The following is a 25521-nucleotide window of genomic DNA, read 5'->3' as shown; positions in this document are numbered from 1 at the left end:
CAGTAAAATCACTATTTCAATTTGAACTAGAGGCAAGAACGCCGAAACCCCATCCTTTTCTAGCGCATGCATAAAAATTCTAAAATAGAACTAGGCGAATATGGTGTGTTGTGCGTGCCATCCTGTAAATTTTGAATTTCAAATCGAATTGCCCGAAGACGAGAATACGAACCGTTTGCTGACCTCATAATCACCCGCCCGGCATCGGGCACCCCGCCGCCGTGAACGGGAAGCCGAAGTGTTGCGGAACGCCGCTTTTAAAACCACAGCAGCTGGCGGAAGCCGCAGCAGCACTGTCCTCCGTTCCTTCCGCGACACAAGTCCCTGCGGAGAGCAGCGCGGCGGCGAGCGGCGACTCCATGGGCTCCCGCCAGGAGCCCCAGCCCCAGCCCCACAGCAGCTACCAGGTAAGCGGCACCCTGGCCCTGGTACCCAGCGCTCCCTATCGCCGTCTCAAGGTTCCCGTTTCGGTGTATGTGTGTGTGTGGCTGGGTGCTCAGGTTTCTCGGAGTATGTTGTGGTCTTAAGGATTCGGGAACGGCGTGTTGAATTTTCTGTTCTGCCATTCGGCTTCCTCCAAGAGACCAAGAGGATGGTGCCTCTGGGCTCTGACAAGAACACCCTTTCTTTGTTTTCTTTTTTTTTGAACGAATATGCACCGTTTCTATTAATATATAAGGATAAAGAAAAAGACCGGCAGGAAGCTTTGGGAGGCCTCAAACAGGTGAAAACGAGAAAAGGAAGGCGATTCTGAGTTCTGACCAAGGTTCACAATTTCGGCGGAATTTCGGCGAAATTCCGGAAAAAATTCCGTTTCCGCTAGTTACCGGGAAGAGAAATTTCGCTACTTTTCGGTGAATTTCGTTTCGAAATTCAAAAATTCAAAAAAATTTGTAAAAAAAATATGAAAAAATTATGATAAAAAACTAGGTGCATTTTTGAGCGACTATCACTTGAAATCGTTCAAATATAAGTTGATTTGATTGGTTAAAATCACTAAATGAGTTCGGACCCGTTAACGATGAGTGGACCCGTTAACCCGTTAACAAGGTAAACCTTATCTGCTCGTCAGCGTGAGGGGTGACGGTCGCCCGAGCTCTTTTTTCCCCACCACGGTCTCCTCTCTGGTCCCCTCCGCCGCCGGCGGCGATTTTCGCCTCCCCGCACCGAAATTTCGGCGGAAAGGCGGCGAAATCCGGGCGGGGTGTAGCGGATACCGTTCCCTGGAGACGCTGTCGGAATGGATCCGTAATCCGGGCGGATTTCGGTGCGGTTTCGGCGGAAAACCGGTGAAACCGACCGGATTTCGCCTCGGCTCCGGGAACTAAGGTATGAGAAGGTTTTTTTATGTTGATGTTTGTTGATGTCGATCTAAGTTAGTTGATTTGAGATTCTAGAGACCAAGTGACATAGAAAGCATAGAAAAAATCAGTTAGTTGATATGTATGAATTTTTTCATGTTAGTCTCAATGTATGAATTGGTAGTTTTAATGAATTGTTAGTTTATGTGATATTCATGGGTTGTTAGTAGGTATTCATCAAAAAGAACATGAGTTGCTACTTCATGTGTTATTCATGAACTTACACCTTACTATTTTTCTGTAATTGTAGGACAATGCCAGACCTAGTGTGGGAGCATGGCCAAAAGATCAGGGGTGGTTTCAAATGCAAGTATTGCAGGGAGGAGAAGAGTGGGGGAGGAGCAACAAGGTTCAAAGAGCATTTGGCACATAGGGGGAAAGATGTGAAGGACTGCCCTTCGGTTCCAGCCGAAGTTAAGGCCTTCTTTAGTGAGCAGTTGGACAGGAACAAGGCTAGAGCTAAAGCAAGGGCCCGAGAAAAGCTGCTGAGGGACCAATCTGCAAGGGGGCCGCACATTGATCTAGAGAAAGAGGAAGGCCAGGGGCTCGACGAGGATGCAGAACTACAAGCGGCCTTACACCAGTCCCGCCAAGAGTATGAATTTATGCAGCAAGCTGGGCCACGATATGATAGGGGTGGCGGATCGGGATGTAGTAGTCGTCCTGATCGAGGGAGTGGTGGTGTAGGAGCAGGTGGTGGTGTTGGAGGCAGTGGTGGACCGCTGCCTTCGATGTTCAGAAGGAGCCAGTCACAAGTCCCCGAGAGGGTTAGGGACTACCATCTAGGGTTGAGCAGTGGTCCACGGCAGCAAAGGATTGATACCGGCCCATGGACTGTCAAGGGGAGGACATCAAGAGAGCTTCTAGGGAGGGCATGGGCGAAGGCGTGCCATGCTGTCGGTATTCCCGGCCGGAAAGTCGATGACCCATACTTTAAAGCTGCGATCGTGGAGACCCAGAAACAAGGTAACAATGTATATTTTGAGCTACATTACATATCCTTCATTGTGATCTTAATGCTTTCTCTTCTATGATCGCAGGTGTTGGAATCAAAATACCATCAGGGAGGGAGATAGATGGAAAATATTTGGATGAGAATGTGAAGGAGATAGAGAAAGAGATAGAGAAGTGGAAGAACGAGTGGGATGAATGTGGAGTCACGATCATGTGTGATTCGTGGACGGGGCCTATGCGTAACTCGGTCATTAATTTCTTGGTGTATAGCGGTGGCACCATGTATTTCTTGAAGTCCATCAATGCGTCCGACAAAATACAGGACCATCAATACTTGTTGAAGGTATGTCCATGTATCGAAGCATTGTTCTCACCTTGGCATAAAATATAGGACCATACGCATATCACATTGGCAATGTTGTGCAGGAGATACGAGCAGTGGTCATGAAAGTGGAGCCTCACAATGTGATTCAGCTTGTCACGGATAATGGTTCGAACTACAAAAAATCCTGCAAAATTATATGTCATGAGTTCCCTACCATTGCATGGCAGCCTTGCCTTGCCCATACCATCAACCTTATGCTGAAGGACATAGGGAAGTGGCCGGAGCATGATGCTTGTATTCGAAGCGCGTAACGAATTTGCAGCTGGCTCTACAACTCCAACAGTTTACACAGCATGATGAGGGAAGCCATCGGAGGAGAGTTGGTCAAGTGGAATGTAACAAGATTTGGGACCAACTACATGTTCCTTGAAAGCATGTATAGGAAGAAGGACCAGTTCATGACATGGTTAGTGTCACCTGAGTTCCGACGGTCCCGCCACTTCAAAAGTGAAACTGGAAGGTACATTTACGAATGCATCACAAGTCTTCAATGGTGGGCGAATATGGAGTATGTGATCAATGATGTTGAGCCTCTGTACATGTTTTTGAGATTTGCTGACACAGACAAGACACCTAATTTGAGTGAGGTGACAATGGAGTATCAAAACATGAGGCAAACATATGCCAGCAAGTTCAGCAATGACTACCCCCGGTTTGAAAAGATCATGGCTGTGATAGATGCAAGGATGAACACAGTGATGTCAGGCACATATATGGCCACTGCTTGTGCTCTTAACCCTTACGTGCAGTACAGTTTGGGCACATCACAGACAGTCATGGCAGTAATGCGCAACGGTCTGGAGAAAATGTTGAATACTAATTCAGCAGCAATTGCATTGCAGGAATTTGAAATATTCAGGACGAAGCAAGGTGAGTTCTCTAGTGACATTGCTAGGCGAATGGCCATTGACCGGAAAACTTCACCAGCTGCTTGGTGGGCAACATTTGGGGGAGATACACCAGTGTTGCAAAGGGTCGCTCGACACTTGTTGTCGCAGTGTGCAGCCTCTAGTGGATGTGAAAGGAACTGGAGCACCTTTGCTTACATCCACACCAAACTGCGCAATAGGTTGAGCCACCAGAAATTGGATAAATTGGTCTTTGTGAACTACAACCTCCGCTTGCGTCTGCAACGTGCTACTAGAGGGGCCGATCCATATGACTATGATCCAGTTAGCAGTTTCATGGATCTTTCTTTGTACCGGCAGTCATCAGCAATTCAAAATTGGATGAAGCTTTCAAGGTCCAATGGAGACCCAGCATTTGATGAAGACTCAGACTTCACTGACACTCCATTGCCGAGCCAGATGTTCACTGACATAGGCTCTTCTCATGGTCACGATGAAGATGTGGAGACATGGGCCGAAGAAACAATTGGGGACACACATCTGGGAAAAAGGAAGACTAAGATTGGTCCCGAAATGAGAAAAGGGAAGAAACCACGCACTGAGGAGGAGTTAGGTAGTGACGATACCACACCTGAGCCTAGTGGTGGTGAGGACATTGGTGATGATGATGATGATGATGATGATAGTGATGGTGATGGTGATGGTGATGGTGATGATGATGGTGATGATGATGATGATGGTGATGGCGAAAGTGGTGGTTATCGTATATCTCCTACTATAAGGTTCACTGGGGAGGAGGACTTCACCCATGCAACACAAGATACAGATCATGGAGCACCTACTTCACAACGACAAACAACATCGACAAGTCGACATGGTCGACAGGCCCCACTTGCATATGATGAAGATAGCTCCAACTCTGCCTCCAGTGGTCAGTACTACAACCCTTACAGTACTTCTCCCCCTGCAGGGGGCTTTCTGTGGCCACCACCAGGGGTGGTGAACCCGCCACTTCCGCAGGCAGTTGCAGCATTGCCTTATTTGGATTATCACGGCTACCTACCATATGGAGCTCCACAGTTGCAACATCACCCACCTACGTACGTGTATTTGCCACCAACAGACGAGCCGTATGAGGGACCACCGGGAGAGAGATTTGAGGACTGAAGAATGCAGGTACTTATCCTATCAACAGAAATTATTTATACGTTTTGCTTCCTCTACTTATTTAATTTATTTCACATAAATATTTAAATGCAGAGAATATGCTACATGGATTATTCTGGACTATGCCTTTGCCTCTTTTGTATCTTTGGATTGTAATAATTCTAATGGACTTTGGATGTATTGCGTTCTATGTGTGGACTTTGGACATGAGTTATGTGTAATAATTGTAATGGACTTTGGATGTATTACGTTGTATGTGTGGACTTTGGACATGAGTTATGTGTTAAATGGTGTATTTGTCATTGTTTTGTGGAGTTATATATATGTTATGCATTATAAACTGTCAATATACACATAATCAGGGGAAATTTTGCCAAAATTTTCAATTTTTCCATATGTACACATCATTTTCTGTTAATTTGCATCATTTTACGGTGACAAAACCGAAATTTCGGTCAAAATTACCGAAATTCCGGTCGGAAAAACCGAAATTCCGGTCGGAATGCAACGAAATTTCGTTTTTCGAATTCAAAAACCCTTTTCGGTCGGAATTACCGAAATTTAGCGAAATTTCGCCCGGAATTCCGTTTCCGCCGGATGGCGGGATTCGGTCCAAAAACGAAAAGGAGAACCCTGGTTCTGACTGCATGTTTGCGGTGTGGTTCCGGTCTTGAAGTGCTCCGTGAACATTATCCCATTTTCAACTTTTTAATAATATTTATAGCAGAGCGGAACACAGAAACGAATTCTATCCGTTGGGGTTTGATTTGAAGGGAAGCTGTAAAAATGTACTACCTCTGAGGCTCTGACAAGTCGTGTTTCTATGGGCTCCATTTCCATGGGGATTAGGCCAAGTTAGGTATGCTTATCTGAACCTGGTTTTCAGTTCAGATGCTGCCGATAGTCTTCTCGTGTATTCGCGCCCCTTGATTTGCCGAGATTCTACTTGTAACTGAACTCACAAGATCCTAATAGAATAGTGGGTGGGGATTTTCCCCCGATACGATTCAAAAAAAAAAAAGATGCTGCCGATAGTGGTTGTAATTCTGGTTTTGCAGGATAAGCTAATGATAAAATATCTTTCGGAAAAGAAGCTAGTGATAGATACCTTTTTAATCTAACTAGGTAGGTTGGCGCGCTATGCGCGCCTGTAGCAAAAGGTTTGAATTAAAATAATAATAAAAATATATTATTGTGTACTATAGTTGAAGTAATATCGTGTTGATGTATTTTAACAATGTGTTGATGTATTGAATGAAGTCTGAAAGTTAAATTACATAGGTATAGTAGTTTAAAATCTGAGAGCACGCTAAATGTATGTATATATATATATATTGAGTATTCTTTGTTTTATGTTCGTAGGTACGGTAGGTGGATTGATTTACATTTATTATTGATTTTGGTAGGGTAAAAGAAAAGTTTAGTAATTTATAGTAGGTATAGTTCATGGATTGTCATACAATTATATTTTTCGAGTCTACGAAGTGGAATTAAAATCCATTAAGTAGTAGGGGCTAGCACATGTAAATGTAGTGTATGAAATATGTTTATTATTTTCGTGTAAATAAATAATTAAATATATTTTGTGGATGAATTCCAATTGAATATTATGTGGGTATCACCTGAATAGCACACAGCACCCACGTGGGTTTTGCATAAATAGTACATGTAAATAGTACATGTAGGAATTTATTTTTTGTATGTTAACAGATATAGTTGATGGATTAGCTTGCACTAATTATTAATTTTGGTAGAAAAAATGATACGATTAGGAATGAATGGATGATTCAATTATATTTTGTGAGTTCACAAAGTGAAAAACAAAATCCAATAAATAATAGAGGTGAATGTAGTATACAATTATTATTATTATTTTTGTGTATAAAAAATAACTGAACATTTAAACACGTGGGTCCCACATGTTTTTATTTTTTATAATTTTATTTATTTTTATTATGAATTATTTTTTTATTTTTTATTATGAACAGTACCCCCGGCCCACATAAACAGTACTTTATTATTATTTTTAATTATGAACAGTACCCCCGGGCCTGCATGAACAGTGCCTACGGCCCCACATGAACAGTATAGTTACTCAATTTCAGTGGCCCGCTCCTTGAATTTACTTGATACATTATACTGTGCCCAATCAGCAGATGTTTACTTTTATTTACTTGATACATTATATTGTGCTTTTTAGCCCCAATCAGCGCATGTTTACTTTTATTTACTTGATCCATTATATTGTACTTTTTAGCCCCAATCAGCACATGTCGGGATACTGCCATAAGAGTAATAAGTAACAATAACAACTTTTATAAGTGTCCAAATGTTTAATAGTCTCATTTATTTTATTCAGCACGTGTTACCTCCACTTGTGTTTTCATGTTTTCTTTCCTACTCTTATACATTTGTAATATGAGAATTGGGGCTTATGTTTTTTCTTTTTCTTTTTCTTTTTCCTTCTTAGAATTTAGAAAAATACGACTCCTTGCTTAGTATTTCTGTTAATCCTGTGTCCAGATCTATGTCAAGATGATGAAAACTGTATCGCTTGATGTTGAATTCACTGATACCGTGGATCAGTTGAAGGCTAAAATTGGTGCCATTGAGGGGATTGACAAGGGTCAGCAAGAGCTCTTTTTTGCTGGAATTCACTTGAAGAATGACAACATGGTCACTGATTATGGCATCATGGACAACTCTTTTGTTGACCTCTATGAAACTGATGGGATTCAAATATTTGTCAAGATTAGGGGTGGTAAAGGGCTCAACATTTTGAACTAGAAAATCTAAGGATCGGGCCCTAAAAGGGCCGGACTCTAAACCTATGTATTTTTGAACTAAAAATTTTAAGGGCTTTATTGGGCTGTGAAGAGGCCATTAGGGCCATAGCCCATTACCACCCCTAGTCAAGATACCCTCTGTTGGAAAGACTATCAAGCTCAATGTGAAGAAATCCCATAGTGTTGCTGATATCAAAGCTGACATCGAACAGAAGGGTGGGATTCCTCGGAATGAACAGATCCTGATGCATACAGGCCGGCAGCTTGAGGATAACATGATGTTAGCTCAGTGTGGTTTGGGAAATGGAGAGACACTTCATCTTTTGGTCTGCCCGGCTGACATGCTGCGTGTATTTGTCGTAGTTGGAGGTGGAAGAACTATAAATCTTGATGTCAAATGCTGGTACACCGTTGCTGATGTTAAGCTGATGATTGAGACCTTTGAGGGTTTACCTGCATGTACACAGGTGCTTGCGAGCACTGAATCTGGTGGTGATGTTGTAGCACTTAAAGACACCGAAACACTTCAGAGTCAGAATATCAAAAACAATGATGTGCTCACATTGCATATGGGTCGGACTGTCCAGTTCTTCATCAAGACGTGGGAAGGGAAGACGTTAACTATGTTGATGGAATTGTCTGACACGACAAATGATGTCATGAAGATAATTGAAGAAAGGTTGCAGATTAAGCCAGGTATTTACTATCTCCGGTACAGGGGACGCGTTCTATCACCTGGGGATACTCTTCTGATGTCTAAGATTGAGAGTGATTCCACTATTGGTGTCCGCCTCGTTAGGGAAGTAAAAGAAAAGCAGAAGGGGGTGATAGAGTTGCAACTTGAAACTTCGTTTGGGCCAAGAGTCAGTATTAAGTAGCTTAGTACCATTTTGTGGTTGGAGATGTCCAGTCGCGAACTAGGCGATGTTTCTGCCTTCTGATGGGGTAGGTCTTTTGTTGCCATGTAGTAGATCTAGCAGTACTAGTTTTGAAGTAGTACCTCAGGCGCAGTTGCTTTTTTTTTTTTGAAGTAGACAGGCGCAGTTGCTAAAAGTGTACCGCGGAAGGAGCAGAGACGGTGCAGGCTGCTGTTTCTCTCGCTACAGTAGCTAGAATTCAAAGGTTCCAGACTAATGAGTTGATGCTATTATGGTCTATGGATTGATTTCCTACTGATTAGTCACTGGTTTTTGGAATTCTAAAATAATCATGGGTAGTTGATGTGGAATCAAAGGTCTGAAGTTCTGTATGAACACTAGGAAGGAGCGCGCTTCGCCGCGCTCGTTCTGGCTGTGCTGCCGTGCATCGTAAAAATGATAAGCCGATGGGAGGCTGTTAGCTTTTTTTCTTTTGAAATGCTGTTAGCTTAGTTTTGTAACACAATAGAAATGATTCCTCAATATGTACAGATACAATCGACAGAGCATGGTCACCAAACAAAAGAACAAATAAAAACAATGCAGTGCAGAACACTAAACCGCCTCTATGTAAACTTGAATACTGATTTCAAGGACGCACATATATCAAATTTATATATTTTTAGCATTATCATTGCTCTTCCAGTCAAAAGATGAGCCAAAACAGAATTGGCAAGAAGCATCATAAATATGACTAACAAATTATAATCACCATATCCATTATTACTATGAATAATTCTTAATAGTTTTAAGGAGGCCTCTGTTATGTCACAACTCTCCATGATAAGGCTTTGCAATATTGAAAATATTGAAGGACTCATGACTAAACCCCTCCTACTACTTGTATTTCAAGTTAGAGATAAGAAATTTACAAGATGAGGTAACAGTAGGAAAAAGGTTGGACAAATGTTTTCTCTTTCCATGTAAGGCAGCTCGCTAGTGGTTTAAAAGCAACCTCAGGACAATCATGGCCCCTCATCCATGTGAATGCTTCAATGTAGATAAATCTTCACCTGGATATAAGGAACGACAATGCAAGTTCCAATATTAATTGTATGCCATGTAAAGAAAAAAATTGTAGATAAAATATCTAGTAGCCAAGACAGAGTTGAATAGCCAGTCACTACATTTTGATGAACATATTCGTGTCCACTTACCTTGTCCCATTGGTCATCGTTGGGCTTCAACTAATCTCACAATATGAACACATGCCACTTAAAGCACACCCATTACAGCTTGTTTTAGCCTTAACCTACAACACAATAACAGACAAACCATGGTAAATGATACATAATGATGCCATAGTTACATATTGAAGGCATAGCAGTGAATCATATAAACTCAACCTTCACGGGTAATCAGTTATGCCAGCAAAAGGGGAAAGAAATCAGAGTTACTACCCAAGCTGCTGGCTGAATCTTGCAAACAATCCCTCCATAGATGCAGCTAGCTATTTGAACGAAGCCACCCTTGGTCACCAAATGGAAGAACCAGCACTAAGCAAGTTAATTTCATTGTAATCAGTTTGGCTCATCATCACCAATAAAGTACAGCTGACTACTTTTCTAAAATTATCAGGTTGTATCAACATGTACTTTGTGAAATGGAGGCAAGAAAAAAAAAGATCTTTTAGAGATAAAGAAGCATGCCAATTTAAACCTGCAACACAGTTAAGAGTTCAGTTGAGATAACATTCATACAGTGAGACTGTCATCATAGTAACAAAGTCAGGTAGGGTGCTTCTCGCAAAAAAAAAATCAGGTAGGGTGCTTAAATGGAAGCATTAAAACCTGTCTGCACAAATCTGTGAAAGTACACATTGACAAATAACTAACCACTACTATTCTGGTGAATTGAAGCTAATATATATAAGATGTATTAAGTGTGAATCAGGTTCTTTTCTATTTATGTTATACACCGAGAATTTGTTGAGAAATGTAAACATATATGTGAAATCAATCTATGAGTATAGCTAAAAAGGTTCAGCTTAGAAATGGCTTTGTGAACCCATAATAATCTCGTTTTAGTGTCTTTTATGCAGCCTGCAAGTACGCACCATTTTCTATTTGGCCTTCTGCATATCTGAAGAAAAGAGGAGCCCAGTGTAGTTAAACAATAAAAGACATATTTCTGTTGCTGAGGAGCTCCCTGCGCTCCATTGCTCACCTGATATCATCACAGAATAAAACACAACTTAACAGGTAACTGGGTCAAGTCAGTTTGGACCGTTAATAAATTAGATAATAATAAGGAAATTCTCAACTACTGAACTGTACATTTACACGGTGGTTCGCCAATAAAGTAGAAGGCAATCACTAAAGATGAATGGTAAATAGCATAATGAATAAAACTGACACCATTCCTCTAAACCTAAGCACCCAGATAACAACAAAGCTTACTTACATTCAATTCTGTCATCTTCCCTGTTCCCGGGTCCTGAGTTACTGAAATGGATTTGTTGCTACTGGCCTTGTTCTGGTCCTGGTATCTGGCAGCAAGCCTTAGTATTCATCCCATCCATCAATATTCTCTTGCTTTATGCTGAGAGTTTCTTTCACATACAGCAGTATTCAAGCAAAGCAAAGATAAAGTGTTGGTTGCATTTACCATACATGTTATCTAGAGTGATCTGATTTAAGGACAGCTCAATGCTTGTTGCACACTACAGCGAGTGCTTTAGATTTGCAGTGGGAGTGCACTGTTGCATGATGCTTTTTGCAGGCAGGATCAGTATATGGCAAGTCATTGTCAAGGTTGTTATGATAACGGAGGAAAAACTTCTGTGCTATCCCAAAGCAAACTACCCAATTCGCCAATTCGGACAAACAAACAAACCTACTATCCCGGCTAATCACGAGCCATTACATGGCTCCCAATGATGGCGACCAAGCAAACAGGGCAAAGCAGAATGCCGCACATACCGGGCGGGTCGGCGGGGGCGGCCGCGCACCTGCGGGTGACGGTGGCGGCAAAGAGGGATCGCTTGGAGCAGGCAGCCCCCGCATGCAGCGGCCATGGATGGCCTGCGCCTTGCGCATGGAGGAGGCCGCCGCCGCACACCCCTTCAGGCGACGCGCTCCGCTGCGTGGAAACGGCACCTCCGCATCGCCGGCTAGATCCGCCACCGGGATCCGCCAGGGCGCGCGGAAGCCAGCTGCGACCGGGATGGAGCGAGAGGGGGAAGGGGGCGGGGACCTCGGTGGACGACGGCGCCGGAGGGTGAAGCGGTTCAGATCCGCAACCGAGACGCCGCCGGTCGGATCCCCCGCACCACGGCGAGGCGAAGCGAACGACGGGGATCGGAGTGGTGGCGGCGGCGGGGGTTGAGAGGTGCGGAGCCCGAGAGGGGACGGAGGCCGAGGGCGGCGACCAACAGCGGGGGAGGAGGGCGAGGGGCAGAGGGCGGCGACCGACCGACGGCGGGAGTGGAGGGCGGCGACCGGCGGGCATGCTAGAGTTAGGGTTAGGGGGGGAGGCCAGGGGAGAGGCGCGGGGAGTGGGGCATGCTGGGAGGGTGTCGCGCGGGGGGAGGGGGTTGCAAAAAATGTGGACGGCGGGTTTGAATAAAAAAATTTGTAGGGTCTATTTTGCAAAAAAAAACAAAGGAGTGGCATGGATCAACCGTCCGCGATAGATCGGACGGTCCGCGTCGGGCTATCTCTCCATGGCACGACACGTGTCGTCCCAGGAACGCTCGGCTGCTCACAGCTCTCACTCTCTACAGTGTATAGTATTAAGAGTAAGTATGGGACTTAGGTTGTGTCTTGTATTATTGTTCCGCATGCACTGCTATCGCCTGCATTTGCCTCCTCCTACCTGATAGGCTGATAGTACAGTACTTATGCGGCCGTTCAATTGGTCTGGTGGCCCTAATTTTTCTACAAGTCAAGTGATTCATCATGACACCTCGTAAAATCAGCGAAATGGATACACAAGTGTAGGCGCCAAATCGGAGATGATTCAGGCCACTGGGATAGGACCGGTCAAGTGCACGAAGATATTTGGCATATGCGGTGGTAATCTAGGGGACCTTTTGGGCTCGGTTCTATTTTTTATGCACACGTGGTCTCTAGATTTTTTGTGTGCCAAATTGTTCCGGGATATTATTCCCCCAGTTTAAATTAATAGGCTAATTTTGCTTTGTTGGGAGAAGTTTGGTTTTGGAGAAAAAAAAAAGAGTAACAAAATGGAGACATAACATGATATAAATTAATGTTAATAAATTCATACTTAAAATACTTAATTATGGCTATAATTTTGTACATGTAAGTCAAACATTAATAAAGCAATCGTGACACATTATTTCAAGCACATACTATATACAAATGTGAACATTAATTTTTTTCCTTTACAAGAAAGTGTGCAGTGTGCCCAACCATATTGACGTGCAAAAGTTTTTGAAACCAGCAAACCCGACTTTAATTAGCTATATAAAGAGAATTGCTCTCACAACAACAAATTAAGAAAGGTGGGTGCCCTTCAACCTGACCTACAACCTAGAAAATCAGAAGAGTTTTTTTTTTAAAAAAACTGTGGTCAAATGTGGAACCACAAATTGCAAGTGAAGTCTCAACAAATGGTGGTGTTTTGGGTTGGCGATATGTGCATGGTGTTGTATTATAATCTTGATAGGCATAGAGTTTTGCAAGAACTTGATGCTTATATTGGTGTCGGCGTGTCGCTCCACCTTATTGGTTTGTGATGATGCCCCAACCTCTCAGATAAAATGCACAACTGTCTGGTTCCATGAAAAGAACTCCAAAAAATAGATTTTTCTTTTTTTAGCAGAAAATAGATTTTTCTTTGTGTGGGTTGTGGTGGGTGGGGGTGGAGGGGTGGTGTGAACAAAGGGCTCTGAAACAAAACCTAGCCTGAGTAGGGGATCAATTCGTAAAACATGACATTTTTTTTAAAAAAAAAACTTGTAGGAGCACCACTATGTCAGGTCTAATATTATATAAATAAGGTTCAACTCGAACTCAAATAATAAAAACTTAAATATTTAAACTAGGTTGCTTTGGCAGCCCACATGCTATCTTTCTACAGTTCACCTCCATCTTAATTTCTTACATCACGTCATCACCTCAGCCGCCGTCAGAAATTTGTGATCAATTGAAAGTGATCGGGTGCTCTAACCTAAAAAGAGGAGGGGGCGAATTAGGCACTTTAAAATCTTAACATATGGCTCCAACTAATTTGCACAAAAACTTAATCTAAAACATACTATCAAGATGTGCAACTAAGATTCTTCTAGTGTGAAATCCTCATCCAAAAAGAGTTTAGTAACCTATAGCCAATCCTAGCAAGATACTACTCTAAGAAAATAAAGGCACATAAGTTGCAATATGAAATACAGAAGCTTAAAGAGGAGGGATGAGAGGAAGCAAACTCTCGACACAAGGATTTAACCCGTAGTTCGGACTGCCACAAAGGCACCCTTACATTCACGTTGTTGAAGCACTCACGAAGAGTATTGCTTTCCGACAATCAAGTCTCTTCCGTGAACACAATCACGGTCACCTTGATCCCGCTTTCCACTAATGAGCTTGTCCACAAAGGAGAGGGGGTCCCCACGTTTCCCATACAAAGTTGTCGTCGCCGCTCCACACCAAGCCGGAGGGTCGATGACGTGCCGGCGAGCCAACAAATGCTCCAAGGGGCCGGCACACCGAAATGCTTATTAGTTCACTCTAGAAACAGCCACAAGGCACAACACCTTGCTCTCTCACTCACTAAAGAGCCAACCTAGCACTAACACTCACAAAGCTTGTGCTAAGTACTAAGGATTTGATCACTAAGCTCTTGGATGGCTTGAAGGTGTTTTTGGGTGTATATGTGGTGTCTTGGAACTCCAGCAAGCTTCAAATGGCCGGGGGAACACATATATATAGGCCTCTAACTTGAACTAGCAGTTTAGAGCCGTTGGACACCTTTCTGCGTAGGCATTGGAACTTCCGGTGTTAGGGCATCAGTTCTTCCGGTCACACTGCACTTTGAAGTAGCCGTTGACTTCTCTGACACAGCTACAGCAACTTCCAGAGACCATCGGTTAAACCGATGCTAGGGCGTCGGTTAAACCGGTGTCACTTGATCTTCTCATAGCCGTTGCACTTGATCCTTCTCTACTGACGTCATTGCATCGATGCATTGCTCCGATGGCCGTCGATTCATCCGGTGCTGAAGGCTTGACTGCTGCGTGTTTGACATCGTCTCTGGACAATAGTAAGTCGATTGCACCGATGTCTGTTTCTGACCCGTCGGTTAAACCGGTGCTACTAAGTTTTCCTCACTTGGCTCAGCATGTACGACCAAATGTACCGATGCAGGGGCGTCGGTGTATCCGACAACCATCGAATGCACCGATGGTGGAGTCATCGGTTTAGCCAGTACAGCTGATTATGCGTCCTCTTGTCCAATTCGTCGCGGCGATCAATTAGATACTTTTACTGTACTTTGGCACCTTTGCGGCGGATTGGACTTGACATATTGATGGTAGATTGGACATGGCGTCTCGACGATGGATTGAACATTGCGTCTTGACGATAAATTAGACGTGTTGAATTATATCCATGGAACCTAAAATTCATACCAGTGTGATCTCACAAACTCATTAGTTCTATTAATTATATTGTCACTCAATTATCAAAATCGCAAATAATAATTTAATTGGGGCCATGTTCCTCGCATCAAGACACGTAGATTCCTAGTCGAAAAAGACACGTCGATTCCTCGCCTTCCAAATGTTCCGCGCACCGGCAAAACGTGACGTCCTGATTTGTGCACTCCTCCTCCTACCCCACCTTTCACCACCCTTCGATCCCACGTCTTCTCCACCTTTCTTCCCCTCACCTCTCTCCTGAAGAACCCCAATCGCCAAACCGCCAAAAATCCTACGAAATTGCGCAGAAATATCGTCTCGGCTCAGATCGCGCCTGAGGTGATCCAGATCTCTGCCGCTTCACTTCCTCTTGTCTCAATCTGATCCCGTGAGGCCGTGACCATCACCTGTTCTTAATCTTCGATCGCGTAACTGAGGAATCAGTGAGTTGAGGGGGGGGGGGGGGGGGGAGGTGAGGGCGGGATCATGTCGTCGTTGGTGGAGGAGGAGGAGGCCTTCGAGCACACGCTGCTGGTGGTGCGCGAGGTGTCGGTGTACAAGATCCCGCCGCGCACCACCAGCGGCGGCTACAAGTGCGGCGAGTGGCTGCAGTCGGACAAGATCTGGTCCGGCCGCCTCCGCGTGGTGTCCTGCGGCGACCGCTGCGAGATCCGGCTCGAGGACCCGGCCACGGGGGAGCTCTTCGCCGCATGCTTCGTGCTGCCCGGCCAGCGGGAGAGCGCCGTCGAGACCGTGCTCGACTCCTCCCGCTACTTCGTGCTCCGCATCGAGGACGGTAGGGGGAAGCACGCCTTCGTCGGGCTCGGTTTCAACGAGCGCAACGAGGCGTTCGACTTCAATGTCGCGCTGTCGGACCACGAGAAGTACGTCAAGAGGGAGCAAGAGAAGGAGACTGCCGGCGAGGAGAGCGGCGGCGGCGAGATTGATATACACCCCGCCGTCAATCGCCGGCTCAAGGTGAGCTGAAAGCTCCAGCTTTTTGTTCCCCACTATGTGCGTCTAATTCGGAATGCAGTTGATCAGAAGTTAAATTCTCTGCTGCAAACTTCAGTGATTCTTTTGTGATTAGCTGAATGTTTTGGACTTCAGCGGGCCCTGTTTAGTTCCCAAAAAATTTCCTACAGTTTCCATGATTGGACATTATCCAAAAAATCTTTTAAGCCTAATTAGTCCATGATTGGACATTAATTGTTAAATAACAACAAAATGTGCTGCAGTACCAAAATCCATATTTTTTCGCGAACTAAACACATCCTGAGTTAGGAAATGTTGTTAGCTTGGGTAAAACTGGTTATCCATGCAAGAAGACTAGTAGGCCGTGTTTGGTTAGGTGGTGAAAAAGTTTTCATGAAAACTTTTCTCACCTTTGACCACTAATTAAAGGTATTAAATGAAGTCTAATTACAAAACAATCTTCACAATTATGGTACTGTAGCATGTGCTGTAGCTAACAAGGTCTTTGACCGCATGATTAGAGGATGATTAGGTGCGGTTACTGTAGCATCACTGTAGCCAATCGTGGTGAAACTTGGCTCATTAGATTCGTCTCGAAAAGTTACACTCATCCGTGAAAAGGTTTCGCAAATAAACTTCGTTTAGTATTTCATGCATGCATTCGTCTTCTTGTGAATTTTTTTCACGTTGTGAACCAAACATGGCCAGAAAATGATAATGTGCATCTAGTCAGGGCCTGCTAACATGTAAGTTGACTCAAAAGGAATCATAGATAGATTGCCAAGTGTCTAATATGCTGTTTGCCGAAATATATTTTGAAGTTAACTGAGACTTGCCGTAAAATCATGTTCACAACAAAAGATGCTCCTATGTCTTGTATAGTGTAAAAAAAAAAGGTGTACCCAATGCCGTAGGCTTCCCGCACTGTGCGGGGTCTGGGGAAGGGTTGTTTTTATGCCCCAAGCCTTACCCACACAAATGTGCAGAGGCTGGGGCTCGAACCCGGGAATATAAAGAATTTGAAGTGAAGCTGATTACAGATTTGGGGTGCAAGCTATTGACTTGTCAGTTGTTATTAGCAGATTAGACATCAAGATGAGAAAGACATCCAAGCAAATCAGGAAAACTTTAATCAGTTTGTTTCTGATTGTCCAGAATGGATGGCTTTCTTCTTCTATAGGATTGCAGTTTATCTGAAGTAATGCGACCAACTCACTGCACATATCAAGCTTTCTCACAAATAGAACTCTTCTATCCATGCAGTGAATTTTTTTACTAACCCTAACAAAGATCATATCAATAGATCCTTCTTTTAATCACTGGAACCAAACAAAGGATTGTCAACTGCTCAGTCGTTTGCATATCCTATCCATGGTTTACAACTCCATCAAATAAAAGAATATGGTGTAAAAGAGAGAGAAATAAAAAAAAAAGCTTCTGTTTTCGAATGCATATGTAAACAAAGGCTATATTTTGTACTTTGCTGATTAAGTCAATCTACCAGTGTTGTGTGGTAGTACTCAACAAGGAAGAACATTGCTCCTTTTGTAGTTTGTGTTGTAAGTTTCCCGTAGTGCATGATACTGATGAGAATGTAACAGAAGGTACCATATCATGATCATAGGTGCATTACAAGTGTTGCACAAGAGCATCCAAGTCATTTAATCATGTTCGTCTTTCGTATCTGTCAATGTGTTCATGATGAATTATCCTGGTATTTGCATGAGTTTTAATGGCATTCATTTTGTTTTAGGAAGGTGAAACCATTAGGATAACTGTAAAAAACAAGCCATCAACTGGAAGCGGCATGCTTTCATCTGCTGGTTTATCTGGAGGAGCCACTGCAAAACCAAAGACAGGCATACTCCTTGCGCCGCCACCAGGAGCAGCCGGAAAGCTTAGGTCTCCTCTTCCACCGCCACCTAATGACCCTGCAGCTGCCAGGATGAATTCTGGACATAACACAGGAATCGGGCCCCCAAAAGAAACAACCAAGAGAAATAATGATCCATTTTCGGATCTTTCTGCTATAAAGGTGAGGTTTTCTATTTGGTGCCTTACACTTGAGAGCATTGTTTTCCAGAATGGAGCACTACTAGTACTAAGAAGACATGCAACTGTCCATGCACATACTAGCTAATTACACAATCTGGTAGTATGACGAGATTTAAGCTTATACATTTATGGTTCATGCCTTCATGTTAAAGGCTTAAAGCAATCCTCAATCCTCAACAAGTAAAAGAAAATGTTCTTTAGATCTGGTTATTTAATCTATAGATGCACCCCTTTTTCTGTCACTTGTCAAATAAGACTATAACAAACAAAAGGAATTTGTCAGACATTCGTTGTTCATCTGGATATATAAGATACAAAAGGCCAAAAGAAAAAAAAGCTCCAAAGGCCATCTAGAGTAAATTTTGGGCCTTTTATCTCATGGTTATTTTACTTAGCTGTTGATGCCCTTACGCTTCAATCGTTTGTGATACACAGCAAAACCTACCTTCATCGGGCGAATCTGGGCAAACAAAGAGCACAGGAGCTGGATGGGCAGCATTCTGATGATGATGCATAATCTCCTGTTGACATTGTTTATCTGAAGAAGGAAGAGGAATGGGTAACTGAAGTGCTGAACAAGACTTGGTCGAACCTGTTGGAAGCCTCCGCCCTTCTGGACTCAAATGGTTAAAATGGCTAATCAGTGTTCCAGTCGTAATCAAGAAATAAAACAGTTACAAGAGTTGTTACCTGTCTCACCACATGGATGGACCAAGGGTGTTCGGATATTTTTGAATATTAATACAGCCTCCCTTGTTGTTTGTCATATTTGTGTCATGTTTCACAAAACAAAAACCAGAATCATACTAACCTCGATGTGTATTTTTGCGGTGAAAATTTGAGAATATCGTTTCAAATGCAACAAAGACTGTTTGTTCTAGTAAGTGTTCAAGTTCGAGTCCAGAATATGGACTCTGTGTCTTCTCCAAGTTTTGGGTTTACCATTGGATTGTATGTACGTCATTTCAATATTCAGAGTGTAGCTGACGTAATGAAGAATTGTTGCTATAGTCTTGGCGCTCTTTGAGTTTTAGATTAGGAGCTGTTCGTCAAAATGGAAATCATATGATCATGATGACAGGCTCATCCACGTATATTTCTAAAGGCAGAAGACATAGGGATGAAAGCAGTGAAAGCAGGAACAAAACACATAGGGATGAAAGAAACGCAAAACACATTGATGAAAGCATGAAAAAAACACATAGGGATGAAAGCAGTGAACGGGAAAAAATCACATAGGGATGAAAGCGGTGAATGGTTAATTCGGTTCGGTTCCCGGTGAACCAAGGGAACTGAACCTGATAAACATTCAGATGATTAAGGGCCTAACTAGGCACACAAGCCCTAGGGCACACCCCCGAACCCCCACTGCATCTTTTCTCCCACTCCTCATTCCTCCATGACTCCCTTGTCCCCTCTGCTCCCAGCGCCACCAGAGCTCCAGGCTCCTGCGCCACCTCCCCCTTCGGCCGCTGCTCCCCTCCTCTGCCCCTGTCGTCATCTCCACCGGGGAACTCTCCTCCTCGGCTCCCGCCGTCAGCTCCTCCGCCGCTCCCCTCCTCTACTTCCGCGGGCAGGCGCGAGCGGCGGCACTTGGAGGCGGCTGAGGCGGCGAGTGGAGGGCGGGATTTGAGGAGCTGGAGCGGCATGAGGGCCCCATGGCGCGCGAAGAGCTGGAGGCCTGGAGCAGCACGAGCGCCCCGCCGAACGTGGCGGCGGGGGGTTCGGACGCGCGGTGTGAGGCCCCGCGGTGGCACGCGTTATATAAGAAAGATTTTGAGCTATTTACTTATATCATTGTTGTTGAGGAAATGTTTGAAGTGGCCATATATTGCGGTGTTCCGTTCTAAGTTCCCGATTCCCGGTCATGTCCCCGATCCAAATATTCCGTTCCCAATATCCCATAATATCGATTTCGTTTTCTCATTCCCGACCAAGAAATATGGTTGCGGGGATGGTTAACGGGTTTTCCGGACCGTTTTCATCCCTAAAAACACACGCACTGATCTCATTGAAATTCATTCACACATTAACTCCCAAAATAATTTGGAGAAACTACCCCGTGCAGCACTCTATACTTAGATGATAAGCGACTTTGCCAATTATAGGTTGTTAAGATGCTGATACAAAATCTCTCTCCTCGACTCTTCCTCTCAACCAAAGCCACTCGTCTTGAGCAGCTATGTGAGCATTTTTAGCATTTCCTTCTTTGTCGCCTATGTCCTCGCTCCTCTTCCACCACCTGTCTCGACTATCTAAAAATTTGATGACTATTTTTTAACGCAGATGGAGCTAAATTTTAGATCAAAATTCCCCCATTACATTGCAACAACTGCACATAAAAATTCTAATGTTCTCTTTTCTTGGGATTTACACACACTGATTTTGTACTTCAACTAAGATTGCTTCTGAAATGCAGTTTCTGCATGGACAATCATGTATAGGCTTACACCATTAGTTGGGATCATAGTGGGAGCAATCGATTCCTTTCTTCTCTTAGTTGTAATGGATTCAGCGAGGAGCTGGTTCACCAAGCTCCAAACGAGGGAGAAATCCATTGGCAAGAAGAAGGAATTGCCTCCCAATGGCAAGGAATCAGGTGATGATGCACCATCCAGCGCAACCAAGCAGAGGGTTGCCGCTGCCAAGCTTTACATTGAGAAACACTACAAGGAGCAAATGAAGCATCTGCAGGACAGGAAAGAAAGGTAATGATCTGTGCAATTATCTGACTACGTAATTTATATGTCAATAAGTTCATTTATTACATTATTTCTGCAATGTAATTTTATCTGTCGATAAGTCCATCTATTAATCTATTTCTGCATCCGCAAATAGCAATTGCATTTGAATCAATTGTGGTACGGAAAAATAGATCAGAAAATATACCATTTCAAAATAAAGAGAGAATAACGTAACAGGAGTTTCAAGAATGGTTTGTTCTCAAACACCGTTCCAATGAACAATGCATGATGTATTATACGGTAATTTTCTTTCCGTAAGCTTCTCCGCATAATGAAGTTCGTGTGTTATGATCATGGTTATACTTCTATTACAAAGTTCTCTCCCAAAAGTGTTTCTCATTGCTCATGATATCTCAACTTTTGGCATTGTTGTCATGAAGACGGTGTAGTCTAGAAAAGAAATTAGCAGATGCCGATGTGTCTGAGGAGGTGAACAACATCTTGAAGCAATTTGAGAAGAAAGAGACAGAGTACATGCGTTTGCAAAGGCATAAAATGAGCGTTGATGATTTTGACTTGTTAACAATGATAGGCAAGGGAGCATTTGGTGAGGTAATCCACAAATATGTGATCATTCTATATCCCATTATCTCCATTTTATTCGAATGTTTCCCGTTAACGCTATGGTTTTCTTCTAGGTCAGAGTCTGCAAAGAGAAGTCCACAGGAAATGTTTATGCAATGAAGAAGCTTAAAAAGTCGGAAATGCTTCGTCGAGGTCAGGTACAACTATTTTCTTACGAAATTATGGTTCCTTTTATACCTAATGTTCTTTCTCTAAGTGATTTTCAGGACAGTTTGTAATTTTGTTTCATAGGTTGAGCATGTCAGAGCTGAAAGAAATCTTCTTGCTGAAGTGGATCACCATTGTATTGTCAAACTATACTGCTCGTTCCAGGATAGTGAGTATCTGTACCTGATCATGGAGTACCTCCCCGGAGGTGACATGATGACACTGCTCATGAGGAAAGACACACTGACTGAAGATGAGGCTAGGTTCTATGTTGGTGAGACAGTTCTTGCGATCGAAGCGATCCACAAGCACAACTACATCCATAGGTACGAGCGAGGGAAATTAGGTTCAGTATTGCTGCTGATGTGGTGTTCTGATGAGTTAAGAAACTGAATTTCCAGAGATATCAAGCCTGATAACCTACTACTGGATAAGTATGGTCACTTGAGACTGTCAGATTTTGGGTTATGCAAACCGCTAGACTATTCCAACTTCCCAGATCTGAATGAAAAGGATGTTACACCTACAAAATCATCAACACAAGATGGGAAACAACAGTCGATGCCAAAGCGCTCGCAGCAAGAACAGTTGGAGCACTGGCAAAAGAATAGAAGAACTTTGGTATGTAACTAACACTGACATTCATCATTAGTATCCACTACACAATTTACCTGTTGATTCCAATGTTATCAATTAGCATCTGTTTGATAATATCTTCTTCCATAATTTGTTTCCAAGTGTTGACAAGCAATCATATGGTTGTAGGCATATTCAACTGTTGGTACACCGGACTACATTGCTCCAGAAGTTCTTCTGAAGAAAGGGTATGGGATGGAGTGTGATTGGTAAGCACTAAGCATCATTTGAAGTATTATTAGGCCAGTCTCAGTGGGAGTGTCATAGTCACAGTTACCAAGACCATGAACTAGTTAATCGAGCCAGAGGAGTGTCATCACTCCTCTCACGTTCCATGACACTTCACAACCTTTCTCTTCATAATGACTTAGTGCCATGTCAGCAAATTTAATGCTCATAACACTCCCATTGAGACTAACCTTAGTGCTATTAGACCTATTGAGTCCGTGGCTAATGGAAAAATTCTTTCTAGGTGGTCTCTTGGTGCTATCATGTATGAGATGCTAGTGGGCTATCCTCCATTTTATTCAGATGAGCCTATGACAACTTGTAGAAAGGTATGTTTTGGCTTTTCACCATGAATACTTCATGTTATTTCCACTGATTAGAGCATGTTCGTCTTCCAAATGAACTGATTCCCAAGTTTAGTTATCTCTAGTTTGTTCATATGTTCTTTATTTATGTCATACTTGTATATGCTAAAACAGATAGTGAACTGGAGAACACATTTGAAGTTTCCTGAAGAAGCGAGACTAACAGCGGATGCAAAAGATCTTATAAGTAAACTACTATGCAATGTCGATCAACGCCTCGGTACAAAAGGGGCAGAGGAAATAAAGGTTGTTATGTGTTTGTTAAGTATGCCAACGTGCCCCCCCAAAAAATTACTTTACAAAACAATTTTTGATACTACTAATTGTTGCTCAAAGAATTTGCATGCGTAACCTTAGGAGCACTCCTGGTTTAGCGAATTACAATGGGATAAACTATACGAAACGGAAGCTGCATATCTGCCTCAAGTAACAGATGAGTTGGACACGCAGAACTTTGAGAAATTTGAAGAGGTAAATGTTGCTTCGTAATGAAATGTGCTTCTCAGATACCAGAAGTTAGTACAAATGTGAGATAACTTATCTTTGTACGGTGTATTCACAGTCCTCGGATAGTGTCCAGTGTTTAGCAAAGGCGGGCCCTTGGAGAAAGGTAATTATACGCCTGCATATTGTGACTTGTGAGGATGCCAGCTGCTAGTATTGTTCAATTACTACGAGAAATTTTATGGGGAAAAGACCTTTGAGCCCCTTCTTAATTATATATTTATATATAGGTGCACCGTAAATGTCATTCTAATTTCTATGAATTCTTCCAGATGCTTTCTTCAAAGGATTTGAATTTCGTGGGTTACACCTACAAGAACTTTGAACTTGTGAACGATCATGATGTCCCTGGCATGGGTACTGCACTTTCGTTCTGGCTTCTTTTTCATACGAGCAGACAGTTTAGGTGACGAGCCACGCACAGGAACTTGTTACTGGAGGTGTAGACTCCTTAATTTGGCGGAGAAAGAAGGATCTGAGAGCACAAGAGTCCTCATTCGGTCCATGTGCTCTGTCTTGTGTTTTTCAACTAACAAAAGTCGCCCTCCCGCGCAGCTGAGCTGAAGAAGAAGGAGAAGGCAAAGAGACCAAGCGTCAAGTCTCTCTTCGGTACGTGTTTGTCAACTCATCCGCTAAATTGTTCCTCCGTGTTCGCGTGACTTTGAATGTTCTTTCGGCACCCTACTTTTTTTTGCCTGCGACGTTCTGAAGAGGACCCATTTGGCCTTTGCGTGCAGATTCGCCTGAAGGGGAGGAGAAGAACAACCAGGAGCAGGGCTCGGAGCAGCAGCGCGACGAGGCCGCCGCCGAAGGAAGCATGGGGAAACCGGCGGTGGAGCCCGAGCTGACTAGAACCCTCAGCTCAGCGTCCACATGAATGTGTAGCTTCTACTAGCACCACGCCCTGTTAGACATGTACAGGAGCAACTCCCTTCACTGCGTCGATAGTTTTCTAGTGGCATGCCAGGAGGAGAGGGAAAAGCGTGGTGTGTTGTTTGGTTGTTGATTGCACTGGTGATCCTGCCTGCGTGCTGGGAATAAGTGATTCAGATTTTAGAGTGCCCGTGCAAAAATGTGTACTCAACGACAGTTGCGGAACTCGCGTTCTGTGTGGGATATGGGTAACCTGTTTCGATCGCTCGACGGCTCCTCCCACGACGCCGTGCGTGCTTGATGCACCCGGGCAAACAACCCCGCACGCGCCTTGCAAGTGCGGGATCATAGATGGGCGGCGGGGGGCGTGCTGCACTGATGCGTTGCCTGTTCAGATTTCACTCATTCACTGCCCAGGGGGGAAGTACAGTCGCACAGAGCACAACAATACTATCTTAGAATGCGCTATGGGCTTGTTTGGTTGAAACTCTGAAAAAGTAGCTTGGCTCAGACAGCAATCTCAAGCGTTGGATTTGGTCGGCCTGGGGTGGGATGGTGCTGCCTGGCCGGCAAGCTGCCTGGCAAGCAGCAACCAAACAACCCCTATATGCAGCGAGATATTATTAGGCTAATGTTCGTGAAACTCTGTTTGTAAATTTCAGCGAGTTTGGTGGGAAATTGAGGTAAGATATAAATCCTCCACCTTAATTTGAAAGGCGGAATGATTCCATACCAATAAGGACAAATCAGTCACACCATCTTTCTCTTCCTGCCTATTCAATCTCTAAGAGCACCTCAAGGTCGATTCCGTACACTCCAGCGTGTGATCTTAAGGCTTGCTTCAAGGGCGCACCCTAAACCGCCCCCCCACCCTACGTAGGGGGGGCTTTGGGGGAGCGAGCGCTCCAACGGCTCCCCCCACAGCTCCCCTATATGTGGGGGGAGTTGAAACTCCCCCCACATATAGAGTGAGTTCCAACTCCCCTTATATCTTTAATCACACCGTTTCTTCGCGATATTAATCTCGTTTGAGCCCCGTAACATGATGATAATGTGTATTATGACAGTACAAATACTATATGATTTTTTTAAAATTTAAAAATGTTAAATAAATAGTTAGTTAATAAGTGATAGTATATACGGGGAATAGATATGGGGGGAATGGTTGGAGAGAAGGAGTTATAGGGGAATGAATCTTTTGGAGAGAGATAGTAAAATATAGTAAATAGTACGTTTAGGGGGAGTTGGATGGGGAAATGGTTGGAGATAGCCTAAGATGAAAAAGAGAGTCTTTACTGAAAAAGGTGACCTCACATAGCCGTTGAGTACGTGTTGCATTGGCCTTGCAGGCTGCAACTGTACGTGCAGCTCATCTCCACCTCCTCTATCCTGT

General features: G+C 43.6%; 4 protein-coding genes across 9 annotated transcripts; all 4 read left to right on the top strand.

Moving 5' to 3' along the window:
* The first annotated feature begins 225 nt into the window (after window positions 1-225).
* On the top strand, window positions 226-8835 carry LOC120650799 (polyubiquitin-like). The gene is made up of 3 exons (XM_039928080.1): window positions 226-407; window positions 7239-7466; window positions 7633-8835. The coding sequence occupies exons 1-3, from the start codon at window positions 360-362 to the stop codon at window positions 8377-8379; spliced, it is 1023 nt and encodes a 340-aa protein (XP_039784014.1). The 5' UTR covers window positions 226-359; the 3' UTR covers window positions 8380-8835.
* Window positions 1101-4957, top strand: LOC120650797. 5 transcript variants are annotated; one of them, XR_005665816.1, is made up of 6 exons: window positions 1101-1329; window positions 1612-2009; window positions 2055-2327; window positions 2402-2658; window positions 2742-4724; window positions 4809-4957. XR_005665816.1 is itself a non-coding variant. In XM_039928079.1 (5 exons), exons 3-4 carry the CDS (start codon window positions 2994-2996, stop codon window positions 4713-4715), a joined length of 1611 nt encoding a protein of 536 aa, XP_039784013.1. In that variant the 5' UTR covers window positions 2056-2327; window positions 2402-2658; window positions 2742-2993; the 3' UTR covers window positions 4716-4724; window positions 4809-4957. The 5 variants fall into 5 exon arrangements, 3 of the variants coding, with proteins under 3 accessions (XP_039784013.1, XP_039784011.1, XP_039784012.1); XR_005665817.1 differs by lacking the exon at window positions 1101-1329 and having other exon boundaries at window positions 1366-2009; XM_039928079.1 differs by lacking the exons at window positions 1101-1329; window positions 1612-2009 and having other exon boundaries at window positions 2056-2327; window positions 2742-3363; window positions 3475-4724.
* Window positions 8836-15165: 6330 nt separating the features above from the next.
* LOC120650796 (uncharacterized protein At1g03900-like) lies at window positions 15166-18930 on the top strand. Its single transcript, XM_039928076.1, has 3 exons — window positions 15166-15994; window positions 17745-18026; window positions 18482-18930. Exons 1-3 carry the CDS (start codon window positions 15503-15505, stop codon window positions 18548-18550), a joined length of 843 nt encoding a protein of 280 aa, XP_039784010.1. The 5' UTR covers window positions 15166-15502; the 3' UTR covers window positions 18551-18930.
* Window positions 18931-19205: 275 nt separating this feature from the next.
* On the top strand, window positions 19206-24353 carry LOC120650795 (serine/threonine-protein kinase tricornered-like). 2 transcript variants are annotated; one of them, XR_005665815.1, is made up of 13 exons: window positions 19206-20754; window positions 21171-21342; window positions 21429-21512; window positions 21607-21848; window positions 21924-22143; window positions 22288-22367; window positions 22631-22715; window positions 22866-22997; window positions 23109-23222; window positions 23314-23361; window positions 23528-23695; window positions 23811-23864; window positions 23993-24085. XR_005665815.1 is itself a non-coding variant. In XM_039928075.1 (13 exons), the coding sequence occupies exons 1-13, from the start codon at window positions 20483-20485 to the stop codon at window positions 24130-24132; spliced, it is 1728 nt and encodes a 575-aa protein (XP_039784009.1). In that variant the 5' UTR covers window positions 19206-20482; the 3' UTR covers window positions 24133-24353. The 2 variants fall into 2 exon arrangements, 1 of the variants encoding a protein (XP_039784009.1); XM_039928075.1 differs by having other exon boundaries at window positions 23528-23612; window positions 23993-24353.
* The last annotated feature ends 1168 nt before the right edge of the window (window positions 24354-25521 follow it).

The sequence above is a fragment of the Panicum virgatum genome, chromosome 9K (assembly GCF_016808335.1).
Source record: "Panicum virgatum strain AP13 chromosome 9K, P.virgatum_v5, whole genome shotgun sequence".
In the NCBI taxonomy this organism is placed as follows: domain Eukaryota; kingdom Viridiplantae; phylum Streptophyta; class Magnoliopsida; order Poales; family Poaceae; genus Panicum; species Panicum virgatum.
The sequence above is the reverse complement of the archived record's forward strand: the minus strand, read 5'-3'. Positions and strand labels throughout refer to the sequence as shown.